Source organism: Bos indicus x Bos taurus, chromosome 11, assembly GCF_003369695.1.
Source record: "Bos indicus x Bos taurus breed Angus x Brahman F1 hybrid chromosome 11, Bos_hybrid_MaternalHap_v2.0, whole genome shotgun sequence".
Taxonomy (NCBI): Eukaryota; Metazoa; Chordata; class Mammalia; order Artiodactyla; family Bovidae; genus Bos; species Bos indicus x Bos taurus.
Genome location: NC_040086.1, coordinates 4,626,944 through 4,640,306, shown reverse-complemented (window position 1 = coordinate 4,640,306; position 13,363 = coordinate 4,626,944). Strand labels below are relative to the sequence as shown.

Sequence of the window (13,363 nt, the reverse complement as noted above, 5' to 3'; positions counted from 1 at the left end):
CTTGACAGTCTATTAAAAAATAAGAACAAAAATAATGTGAATTGCCAGAGTTGGCATCAAAGACCCAACAGATAGCCAGTACGCATTCAAAGGTCAATCTGTGGACAAAGAAGAATAAACCACCATGAAAAGCAACCAAAACGTCATTCAAATGGAATAAACATAGAGGAGATAAATTGGAGAAAGAAGAGGTGGTCGAAGCTGGGCCCTCCTTTGAGGGAACCCATAGGCTTCACCCACCCATGCAGATCCGTCAGGATGAAAGGAAGGGCTCAGGCCTGCGTGGCCGGGAAAACATGAAGGGATCATGACCCAGAGACGGGGGTTTCATCATACACGTAAGGGGGGCCCTGCAGCCGCGTTCCTGTTTCCTCGTTGGGAAAGTTAAATATTCCCAGCGTGTTACCACAAGTGCTGACGATATTTTATGGGGAAGAAGAGACAGAAAACCAAGGTCTTTCTCTTGCTTCTGTGATTTGTGACCCAAGATTAAAGTATTTGCTTTGATCCTGGTTTGTGCCTTTGTTTGATGATTAAACCTTTCAAATGAGGATCACAGTTTTGGATGGTAATGTCATTGACACGATTTGTGTGATTTTTTTAAGCATTTTGACCCCTTAGAATAAAAGGATGCCCTGGCTACCTAATATTGTAGTATGGAAAAAGACCCATTAGAATCTGAAAGAAGGCAGTTCAAAATAAGTGTGTTAAACAGACTACACAGTGTATGATTACTATCACTACTAACATCTTATCTCTCATTCAGGGCGTGGTGCCTTATGTTGAGTATTCATGAATAGGTCAGGTTTATTGATTACATAAAGACCCATAATACACAAAACGTTTATACTGATGGTACCTAAACTATGTAGATGTTTAAAAATCCACCTGATGAAGTACTTAAAGGTGCTGTCTGATGAGTGGTTTTATGTAACTTAGGGTCATTTCACACTCTCAGATTCGTCTCTGGATGAATTACCTTCATCTTGCAACAGAGTCGGGTTATTGCTTTAATAATGCCCATGCCTGGGGTTAAATGTTTACCAGCCAGCTAATCAGAACTCAAGAGAATACAAGCCGTATTTGCACTGTGACAAGGTAGACATCACTTTACAATTAGCTTCAATACAACTGGAATGTAATCATTCCGGTATCACCTCTTTTCATTTCTCACTGCAAAGCATTAAAAGGAGGGTTCAGGATGGGGAACACATGTATACCTGTGGTGGATTCATTTTGATATTTGTCAAAACTAATACAATTATGTAAAGTTTAAAAATAAAATAAAATTTAAAAAATAAAAAAAATATATATATATAATAAAAAAAAAAAAAAAAAGAAAAGGCAGAGGAACCAGAGGAAAAAAAAAAATAAAATAAAATAAAATAAAATAATTATAGAGACACATACAACTTTAGGTACCAGTTATGCAAACAAACAACACCGATTTTCATAAGGCTAGACAAATACACACATCTATGCACATCTTTACAATTATTATATCTTTGCCATCTTTATATCAAAAGTGGATTGTTTTATGTAAATGTCTCAGAGAAGTCAATGGTACCCCACTCCAGTACTCTTGCCTGGAAAATCCCATGGATGGAGGAGCCTGGTAGGCTGCAGTCCATGGGGTTGCTAAGAGTCAGACACGACTGAGCGACTTCTCTTTCACTTTTCATTTTCGTGCATTGGAAAAGGAAATGGTAACCCACTCCAGTGTTCTTGCCTGGAGAATCCCAGGGACGGGGGAGCCTGGTGGGCTGCCTTCTATGGGGTCGCACAGAGTCAAACACGACTGAAGCGACTTAGCAGCAGCAGCAGCATGTGAAATAAGATTTTGCATTTTCTTAACCATGAGATAAAAAAAATCTGATGTACAAATTAGGCACTGGGGATCCATGTTAAAAAATAACCATAAACATGTATATATTTATCTACATATATTGAGCATGTTTTGAATTGGTAACTTAAGAGCAATATAATGGTGGTCTTTTACATACAGGCAGTAGTTTGGAAATGCAAAAAAAAAAAAAAAAAATACTTGATTCCATCTTAAGCAGAGTCTTGAAATTGTGGTTCAAGTTTGAGCAAAGGAAAAAATCGTCGCTGAAGATCTTACACTTGCACAGTAATGATGTTTCGTGTCACTCTCTCCTTGTAGGCCACGCAGTGCAGATTATTTTATGCAAGAAGCTAAGCGAATGAAGCATAAAGCAGATGCGATGGTAAGACCTTTTCTCTCCAGATCTGTTCCTCCAAATTGCGTTTGTACTGCAGCTTCATCGCTGGGGCAGCATAGCCGGGGTAATTATAAAATCTATTACAAGGATGGCTGGGTCTGTTAAATGCAGAAGTGTTTATATAATCCAGTGCTCATGGCCCAATAAATTATGACCTCAACTAATAATGTCTGACTTGGAGGAAGCCCTGGATAAACAAATATTTCAATTTAGTCCTAAAGTTTGAATGGGAACCAGAGGCAATGGAGTCAGTGGGTGGTAGTTTTTTTTGTCTTGTTTTTTTCCTTAAAAGAAAAAAAGGTTTGCATTTTTCTCCCTTGTTAGCCTGTCCAGTCCTTGGCTTGGTCCCAGGATCAAATCCCTTTTCAAAAAGACTTTTGTTGTTCTTCATGTGTACCTGCCAAAATAAATACTTCCTCTGAAACTGGACAACCAAGAAACTATTACACACACATAAGACAGTAAAGTTACTATGATTTGATGTTTTCAAAGAGTAAGTTTTCTTATTTGGGAAAGCTTAACGCCTTCAGGCAAGAGATATAAAACTTCTGATTTTTTTCTGTAAGAGATCATATGGTTGTCCCGTCTGAAAATCTCATCCTAAAGGACCCCTTCTTCCCTGGTCATTTCAGTTCCGCTCCCCTCCAGTGTTCATAACTGAAATCAGGGAACTAGAGATGAGTAAGGCATCTCAAATGACCTTCAGTTCAGTTCAGTTGCTCAGTCGTGTCTGACTTTTTGCGACCCCATGGACTGCAGCACACCAGGCCTCCCTGTCCATCACCAACTCCCAGAGTTTACCCGAACCCGTGTCCATTGAGTTGGTGATGCCATCCAGCCATCTCATCCTCTGTTGTCCCCTTCTCCTCCTGCCTTCAATCTTTCCCAGCATCAGGGTCTTTTCCAAAGAGTCAGTTCTTCACATCAGGTGGCCAAAGTATTGGAGTTTCAGCTTCAACATCAGTCCTTCCAATGAACACTCAGGACTGATCTCCTTTAGGATGGACTGGTTGGATCTCCAAGGGACTCTCAAATGACCTTCAGAGTATTATTCTTCCAGGGTTGCAGATGCATAAACTATAACCTCACCCTCCTCAATGCTACTGAGGTTGCCCACCAAGCAGTTATTAGTATGCAGCTCACTGCCTGGGTCCACTGGTATACCAGGGAAATAGTCACAGAGTATCAGAAAATACAGAAGGGAAGTAGGAGGTAGAGATCTTATCCTCACAATCCCACAGTCTGATGGAGCACGGGTCCCCAACCCCTGTGCCACAGACCACTACCAGTCTGTGATTCGTTAGGAACCAGACTGCATAGCAGGAGGTGAGTGGTAGGCAAGCAAAGCCTCGTCTGTGTTTCAGCTGCTCCCCATCGCTCACTTCACTGCCTGAGCTCTGCCTCCTGCAGGTCGGCAGCAACATTCTGTTCTCTTAGGAGTGTGAACCCTGCTGTGAACTGCAAGTTCAAGGGATCTAGGTTGTGCACTCCTTATGAGAATCGTCCCCAAACCATCCCCCGACTCATCTGGAAAGACTGCCTTCCACAAAACTGGTCCCTGGGGCCAAAAAGTCTGGGGACGTCTGTGGTGGAGAGGTCTGGTTGCCAGTAGATGCCAGTGCATGGTCACATTGAATTTTAAAGCAGGAAGTTGCCTGCCTGAATCATCCAAAGTTTACCAGGATTCTTCACTCCGTGTCACCTTGCCCAGCCTGGCCTTTCCCAGTGACACTGTGCTACAACCACACTGGCCCCTGCCGCCTGTAAGCACACCTGACTTGTGCCAGCCAGTGGGCTTTGCACCTGCAGAGGGCACACTCACAGTGTCTCACACATACACACTCTCACTGTCGTGCACACTCACTCCTTCAGTGTCCTCCCCAGATTCCGCCAGATCATGCTTTTCCTTCCTGGGTCACCTTCCGGGTCCCTGCAGGTCTCCTCCTGGAGGCCCCCCAGCCGCCCTGTGCCCCGTCACTTGCTCCCTCCTGCCCTCCCTTGGCACTGGACTCCTTTGCATTTCACTAGTTAATCATGGACTCCCTTGCACTTTGAGCTGTCTTATGAGTGCACAATTTTTTTCTCTCTAAATACATGTTCCTAGAAAGAGCTTTTGTGTGTCAACTGCAAATCACACAGAATCGGGTACTTCAGGAAATACTTGCTGAAAGAAATGACTTCCTTAGTCTAAAAGCACTGCCAAGAAAGACTCTTCTTAGGGTTAAAGCTGTTTAAATTTTTGATTTGCTAACACAGAGTTTTACCTTACATTTCCGTTTCCTAAAGTATCATGAATAATGAGAGGGTTTTTTTTTTTTAGAGGCAAGACTTTTTTTTTAGAGGCAAGGCCAGTAGTTAAGAGTCTCTGTAATTCTGTTTTGTTTGATGAATGAATGTTTGAAAACCTGGGAGATTATCCAATCCCAATTTAGAATGTGCTATCCATCAAGAGTAAGAATGTACGGAACCATGAATCTGATGTGTACATTTAGATTTATGAGAACTTAAGAATGTAAAGCTGATATAGGGAAAGATTAACATAAGTTTAGACGGTTCCCCACAAGGGCTTCCCCTGTGGCCCAGACGGTAAAGAACCCACCTGCAATACAGGAGACACAGGTTCAACTCCTGGGTCAGGAAGATCCCCTGGAGAAGGGATTGGCTACCCACTCCGGTATCCTTGCCTGGAGAATCCCATGGACAGAGGATCCTGGTGGGCTGTAGTCCATGGGGTCACAAAAGAGTTGGACAGGACTTAGCAACTAAAAAACAGCAACAAATCCTCCCAAATCAGTTCTATTGATGCTCAGCATTGTCTCCAAACTGATGCCATTCCTTGAGCTGTGCCTCCCCTCCCTGTCTTTCCTCTCCCTTAGGGCGAGGTCCTATTCATGAAACAACTGAAAATCCATGACTACACGGAGGCGTGGAGAGGTATTGGGTTGGCCACAAAGTTTGCTTTGGGTTGTTTTTTTTTCTTTTTGTACGATGTTACAGAAAAACCCAAATGCACTTTTTGGCCATCCTAATACGTGTCACAGTGTAAAAGGTAATAACCAAGGCCTTAAATTGTCCAAGTGGGAGTATACCATGAAAATGTGAAAACTCTTACATAGAGTCAGACCCATCAGCTTACACATGTATCAATATTGAGCACAACAGCAAGGACCAAGGAGTGAAGTTGATTTGACCATTAGGAGTTAAGAGAGAGGACAATAGAAATTAAAGCAGCTGTGAAGTTCTGTGCAGTTCTGATTGTGGTATGGATTTGGCGTAACTCTGTTTAACCATTCACTCACTTGCCCCAAACCAGCAGGAATCTGTGAAAATAACTGGAGAAGGAATTACCCTATTTCTACTTTTTCTGGGTTCCATTCGCAAGAGTTTGGAACTTTACAGTCGAGTTTCTCAAATAAAGTATATAGATTTTGTGACAACGCTGTTTGAAAAACTCTTCTTGAGGAAGATACTGTTCACTCTCAATCAGGTGGAAAAGTTTGGAAAGGCTCTGAACTATGCAGAAGCAGCCTTGTCATTCATTGAGTGTGGAAATGCCATGGAACAGGGCCCCATGGAGTCCAAATCTCCTTACACCATGTATTCAGAGACAGTTGAGCTCATCAGGTAAGCACTGCATTTTCTTGCAAGAGGGTGGAGCAGGGAGGTGGAGGGAAGAATATATATAAGTACTGCAAACACAGAAAAGATCACACTCTCTGGGTCAAAACATCAGGCAGATGACTGGAGGGTATTCGAAGATGGTATTGCAGCGCTGTTGGGTTCATTACCCTGGGCTGACTCTGAGGTGACGCGGTATATGAGAATGACGATGTAAGAGAAGCCACAAGAAGGCTTCCTGAGAGCTTTTGTAATGACAGGAGGTACATATTAGGAGAACGCTGGACCTGAGCATGAAGAAACAGGTTTTGCCTTTAGAGCAGTGGACAAAATTTGAGGAGGATAAATTCTACCTTGAACCATACCCTGAAAGAGGGTATTTGGGAAAGAAAAGAGAGAGAAGAATTCATCATGAAACAATCATGCAATCTAAATCTGTGGATGTGGCTGCCCTCAAGTATCTTTATGAAGTTGGTTAAACCTGAAATGTGGGCTTCCCTGGTGGCTCAACCGTAAAGAACCTGCCTGCAATGCAGGAAACGCAGTTTCAATCCCTGGGTCGAGAAGGACCTCTGGAGAAGGGACTGGCAATCCACTCTGGTATTCTTGCCTGGAGAATCCCATGGACAGAGGAGCCTGGCAGGCTCCCGTCCATGGGGTTGCAAAGAGTTGGACACGATGGAATGATCCATCACTTTCAAACCTGAAATGTACAATGTAGAACTATCTGTGCTATAAATGTATTACTTTAAATAAATATCTATTATAATTATTCTTGGGGGACAAAAATAGATCACACTGTCAGCTACCAAGAGCCAGTGTTCATCCCCCAAATAAGATGGACAATCTTGCGATGTGTTTTGGCATCGCCTGCTTCCTTTGATCTCTGTGTGAGTGAGGGTTGGGAGGGCGGCTCTCCAACCCCACTGGCAGGAAGGAAGCTTTGTCTGAGGGAGACATGAGTTGCCAACTTCGCCTGCTGGGAAGTGGCAGAATTTGAACTCTTTTCACCTCTGTGCTGCGGTTTTATATTATTATATGACTCAATACTATTTAGATTTATATAATCTAAATTCTAACTCCAATCAATAAATGATTCGGGAGTATTTAATAACAGGAAAGAAGGTGCAAGGGGATTTTAGGAAAGGAAACCCATCCTATGATGCTCTGTCTGAAAAGGCACTGGCCTTGTTCTGGTCTAAGGCTTGTACCTGAGCACCATCCCCCAGCCTGAGCTAGGACCACAGTGCGAACAGACGCAGGCTTTGTGACAGGCGCACAGCAGGGCCACAGGCGGGAGATGCCTGTCTTCCACAATGGCTGCATGGAAAGGCACATCCTTCATGTCGCTAATGAACCATTAAGGGAATTTCATCCATTAATCGTTCTGAGAGAGCCTTTGTCATGTTTTATGTCTTTAGCTGGTTCAGCTGCTTGGAATAACGTCTAATATGCATTATATGAAATAACCCTTCCCAAAATTAACTCTAAGAGATTTTTCTAATTCTGGGATTCTAGGCCACCTGAGAGTAGCTGTGTTTTACCATGCCTCACTATTCCAGATGGACAATTTCTTATTTATTTGTGGCTGAGCTGGGTATTCGTCACTGGGCACAGGCTTTCTCTCGTTGTGGAAAGCAGGGCCTGCTCTTCGTCATGGGGTGTGGGGCCTCTCATCACGGTGGCTTCTCTTATCTCAGAGCACGGGCTTAGTTGCTCTGCTACATGTGGGCTCCTCCCAGACCAGGGCTGGAACCCATGTCCCCTGTATTGGCAAGCAGATTCTTAACCACTGGATCTCCAGGGAAGCCCTGGAAGATTTCTAATCCTAAATTTAATCTTCTTGGTATGCGTTGACCCAAGTCAACGGTGTTTTCCATCACTCTCCTCTGGGATTCAGGAAAGGATCACAGCCTTTGAAATTGTCATCCCAACATCAAGAACACATCATCTGCAAAACGCACTTTTCAAGAATGTTTCAGAAGTCAACGCTGTCCACCCCTTTTTCTTATTAAAATATTTGCTACACCAATGCATTGGTGATTCCTTCATACTGTCTTCTTATTTGGTACAGTATTTTGGACTGTGAAGAAAAGAAATTGCCATAGTAAAAAAAAAAAAAAAAAACTTAAAATTACTTTAAGAGATCTTGTTGTTCAGTTGCTAAGTTTTGTCCGCAACCCATGGACTGCAGTGTGCCAGGCTTCCTCGTCCTTCACCATCTCTGGGAGTTTGCTTAAACTCACGTCCATGATCTTAGTTTCTCCTGGTTCACCTCTGAATAAGGCACAGACGTGGATGCCCACAGGCAGGCGGGGAAGAAAGTGGGAGGAAGTAGACAGGCACGAGGCTGTAAGGTGTCCTAGAATGCAAGTGCCTTGAGCACAGGGGTTTGGGGGGGTTGTCTGATCTGTTCATTAATGTGTTCATAGCCCCTGGAGGAGTTCCTACAACACAGTATGTACTCAGTCAGTATGACAGATCAGCGGGTCACAGGGCCTGTGGTGACCTGGAGTGTACATGGCCTGCTTAAGGCGTTCACACTTTAAGAACAAACAAACAAACCCGAGCAGCAGTAATTGCCTGATTCCATCAGATACAACTGGAGGTGCTGACATGCACACCTGCTCTGCACCAGGGGTGGGACTTTGCATGGGTGGAGAATACAGTCCATTTTTTAGATGATTGAGTACAGTCCCTTAAGCTACTCTGAAAACTAAAATGAGAGCTCTTGTTATCTGAGTTAGAAGATAACATTAATTTACTGCTTGAAACTGCATGTTGCCCACCAGGTTTGAGGCTCCCTTCCCCCACTGAGAGACTCTGGGGAGCCAGGAGCACTTTGGGGGTGGGGTCCTGCCACAGATGCCCAGCTAAGGATGTGAGAGAATTCCTCTCTCCACCGAGGAGAAAATGCCTGGGGGACACCGGCAAGTGGAACCCCACCTCCTCAAATCAAAAATTGTACCATGTAGACTTCCTTGGAGGTCCAGTGTTTAAGACTCCACGCTTTCATTTCAGGGGGGCATGGGTTCAATCCCTTTTCAAGAAACTAAAAGGGATTGTATATCTACATCCCACATGCCAGAATTTTAGGAAAAAATTGTAGCATAAAGGCTCTGAAAATTAAATTATAATTGGAACCACATCCCACAGAAGTAGGCGAGGACTTGCCTGCTAAACCTAAACAGGATGACTTCCTTTTAAAAGAAAATATTTAAACAGGACCCAGTATCTTCTTTGGAGAAGGCAATGGCACCCCACTCCAATACTCTTGCCTGGAAAATCCCATGGACGGAGGACCCTGGTGGGCTGCAGTCCATGGGGTCGCGAAGAGTCGGACATGACTGAGTGACTTAACTTTCACTTTCAGGATCTTCTAACATAATAGCCAGAATATCTAACATACAGTAGAAATTCACTCATCATACCAAGAAACAAGAAAATCACAGCCAAGATGAGAAAAGACACCTGGTTGACACCAGTAACCAGGACAAATCAGGTGTTAGAATTATCTGACAAGGATTTTAAAGCAACTATCATAAAAATGCTTCAACAAACAATTAAAAATTCTCTTGAAACAAAAAAGTTGAAGTCTCAACAAAGAAGAAGAAGTTATTTTGGAAAAGAACCAAATGGAAATTATGGAACTGAGAAATGTAACGGAAATATAAACCTCACTGGAGGGGCACAGTAGTAGAGAAGCGATGACAGCAGATAGAATCAGTGAACTTGAGGACAAGAAATAGAATCTACCCCCAACCTCAGCAACCAAGAAAGCAGACTGAAAAAGAAGTGGCGAGCTTCAAGCACAATGACAGTAGAACCTTCAGGTCGTCCTTGGGGTCCCGGAAGAAGGAGAGAATGGAATTGAAAGATATGTTAAAGACGTAAGGGCTAGGGCTTCCATAGTGAAGAATGCCCCTGCCAGTGCAGGAGACATGGGTTCAATCCGTGGTCCAGGAAGATCCCACATGCGTCAGAGAAACTGAGCCCAGGAGCCACAGCTGCTGAAGCGCAAATGCTCCAAAGCCCGTGCTCCATGACAGGAGAAGCCACAGCAAGGAGAAGCCCTCACACTACAGCTAGAGCGTAGCCCCTGCTCACCACAGCTAGAGAAAAGCCCACGCCGCAAGGGACGCAGCACAGCCAAAATCAGTAAAGAAGTTATATTTTTTAAAAGAAGTAATGACTGAAACTTGCCAAATTTGGCAAAAGACATAATCTACAGGTTCAGGAAGCAGAGAAAACTCCAAACGGCCTAAAGCCAAAGCACTGCATGTCAATACACCATCAAAACTGCATTTCTGAAAACTGACAACAAACACAAAGCCCTGAAAGCAACGAGAGGAATGACGCATCACCCACAGGGGACGCCAGTTCAGGCACAGCGGGCGCGCGGGCTGACGCCGTGGGAGCTGGGGTGGCATGCCAGGCCTCCAGTGCGGAGAGAGGAAAGCCTGTCTAACTGTGCGCTTAGATCCAGTGAGGCCGCGCGCTCCAGGAACACAGAGGAAACAAACATTCTCGGATTAAGGCAAATGAAAAGCTTGTATCTAACAGACCTGCCTTTAAAGGTTGGCTAAAGGAAGTTTCTCAAACAGAGAGGAAGCGGCAAAAGAAGGAATCTTGGGCCAACGGGAAGAAAGGGAAAGCAACGTAAGCCAAGAACTGTGGGCACGTGCAACAAACCCCCCTCCTCGTGAGCTATGTAAACCAGGGCGCTCAGTGACTGAGACAAAAAATATACCATCTGTGATCAGTGCACTGTTAGTCGCTCAGTCATGTCCAACTCTTCGCCACCCCGTGGACTGTAGCCCGCCAGGATCCTCTGTCCATGAATTTCCCAGGCAAAAATGCTGGAGTGGGTTGCCATTCCCTTCTCCAGGGGATCTTCCTGACCCAGGGGTCAAACCCGGCAGGTCTCCCACATTGTAGGCAGATTCTTTACCACCTAAGCTACCACGGAAGCCCATCTGATGCTCAAGGCAATGTTATTTAAAGGCATAAACGTGGAAGTAAGGTTTCCACCCTTCATGCAGAGTAGAAAATGTTGATACCAATAAACTGTGAGAAATAACCCTATGAAAGCTAAACAAAGGGGATACACTTGAAAAGGGAGGGAGGTTCGGGAGGGAGGTTCAGGAGGGAGGGACCGTAAGTATACCTATGGCTGATTCATGTTGATGTATGGCAGAAACCAAACCAATATTGTAAAACAATTATCTTCTAATTAAAAATAAATAGATTTTTACACACTTGCCCTCTGCGATGGCCCACACTCCGTTTGTGGAGTGTGCTTTTCTCTGAATCTAAATAAATCCATATCTTACCTATCAAAAAATAAATAAACTTTTTAAAAGTACTACAAATCTACATGTGTTGCAGACAGTGTAATAACAGTACCATTTCTTGAGCAACTTGCAACAAGCCAGCCCACTATGCTAAGAGCTTTACAGATACTGTTTCACTTAATCTCTACAGCAATGCTATGCAATTAGCAGTAATGTACTCATCTTACTTTATAAATAAGGGAAAGGAGGCTTAAAGATGTTAATTTGTGTAAGCTCCCATGACTAATAAGTGACTAACCTGGGATTTGAACCCAGGACTCCCTGATCATTCCCCAGCCTGCCTCAGGTCTCTCCAAGGATCTGCAAGTCACCTGGTGTATTATTGGAGAAAGGAATGACCATGAACTGCTGATCAGAGAAATAAGTGAGATTGAGAAAAGTTCATAAAATCTACTAGTTATGCATCCAGGACAGTTATACTGCTGTCAAAATAAGAGTTTTGTAACAATAAAAGAAAAAAGGGAAACCCACATATTCATCTGAGGACAGAGAGTAAACATTTTTCTGGAGATTGGTCCGAAAGGGTGGAACTTTACCAACATCTTCTCAGCCACTCAGCCATAGATCAGAATTTGTAAAAATGGATGCATCACCATATACGTGGGTAATGCTTGAATGGATAACACTCTTGACCGTCTGTAGAATTTGGACTTGTATTGTTAAAAAGCAGAAAGTAGCTAGATGGTCATCAAAGTCATATTTTTCTAGTCATGACAATAATGTCATGGTTAGGGGAAATGGGGCAACCTCAGTTGGCTTTCAAGAAAGAACCATCAGGGCTTCCCAGGTGGCTCAGTGGTAAAGAACACGCCTGCCGATGCAGGAGACATGACTTCAATCCCTGGGTCAGGAAGATCCCCTGGAGAAGGAAATGGCAACCCACTGCAGCATTCTTGCCCGGGAAGTCCCACGGACAGAGGAGCCTGGCGGGCTGTAGTCCATACGGTCACAGTCGGACGTGACTTGGTGACTAAATAACAATAAAATCAGCAAGCACCATGAAGCACTAAGAGAAGTACCATCCTACAAGATGTTCGATGGCTAGTAAGAAAGCTTTATTTCTTTGTTTCCCTTTCCTTTTTTTTCTTTTTAAGGTATGCCATGAGACTAAAAACCCACTCAGGTCCCAATGCCACACCAGAGGATAAACAGCTGGCTGCATTATGGTAAGTGCACCATACCGGCTTAAAACAGCCTCCCCAGCCTTGCACGTCTGCACTGGTGAACCTGGTAATCTCGTGCCAAAATGCGCAGCGTGTTCACAATGCTTCTGACGCACCAAACTGAGGGCATTTCTCGAGGTGGCCTTGGAGAGCCTGCTCCCTGCTGCCCTACGCACGAGGTGAACTCATGACTAGAAGTGAGCAGGTCCGTGACACAAGGACTCGTTTTCCTGTGTGTGTGTGTGTGTGTGTGTGTGTGTGTTCTAAAATCAGGTAAGTTTGTGTTTTAATCACTTGAACGTGAATTGTGCCCAATGTAATCTCTCACATTTACCATTCTGGATGCGAGCAGAATGATTCATCTGTCTCTTTACGTGTGGGGTTAGTAGGGCTGAGTCAGGATGGTGTGTTCAGGTTCTCAGCACATTAAACGGAGGAGCCGTTCCTTCCACTTTGATAATTAAAGACTTTATAAAGGTTAATCAACATGTAACAGTTTTTTTCCTATAATAACAGAAATGATAATGATTATGTGATTATAATAACAATAATTTTCCCCGTGACATTTCCTCAGGACACCTCACTGTTAGCGCCTGCTGTGATAAGGAACCAAGATGTCTCTATCTCTGACGGTTCATACTCTACCCTAGAACCTGATGTGCAAGTCATAGAACTGAATCTCAAAATAGTAATAATAACAATAGTGGCAGACACAAAAAAGAGGGTCTCTGATGGTTTTGCATCACCACTTCATGTCGAGTTTGATCTGCTATTACTCAGGGATATATTGTATTAATACAACACAGGGAATGAATGCAGCCAATATCTTGTAATAACTGTAGATGGAAAGTAACCTTTAAAAATTATATTAAAATAAAAATAAATTTTAAAATTTAAATCAAAAAATAAAATTTGAGACCATTAAGTTGTATTTTCTAGGTTGGTGTTCTACTCTGTCAATACCGTATCTGAGTTAGCAAATAAT

At 43.5% G+C, this 13,363-nt stretch overlaps 1 protein-coding gene and 1 pseudogene across 1 annotated transcript in view; both read left to right on the top strand.

Annotated features, from left to right (window-relative positions):
- AFF3 (AF4/FMR2 family member 3) overlaps window positions 1-13,363 on the top strand; it is a 582,836-nt gene that overhangs the window by 555,131 nt on the left and 14,342 nt on the right. Inside the window, exons 17-19 of the mRNA XM_027554698.1 lie at window positions 2,165-2,228; window positions 5,731-5,867; window positions 12,310-12,381. Of these exons, the coding sequence (XP_027410499.1) occupies window positions 2,165-2,228; window positions 5,731-5,867; window positions 12,310-12,381 (273 nt within the window). The remainder of the gene's footprint in view (window positions 1-2,164; window positions 2,229-5,730; window positions 5,868-12,309; window positions 12,382-13,363) is intronic.
- Window positions 6,048-7,132, top strand: LOC113901938 (annotated as a pseudogene).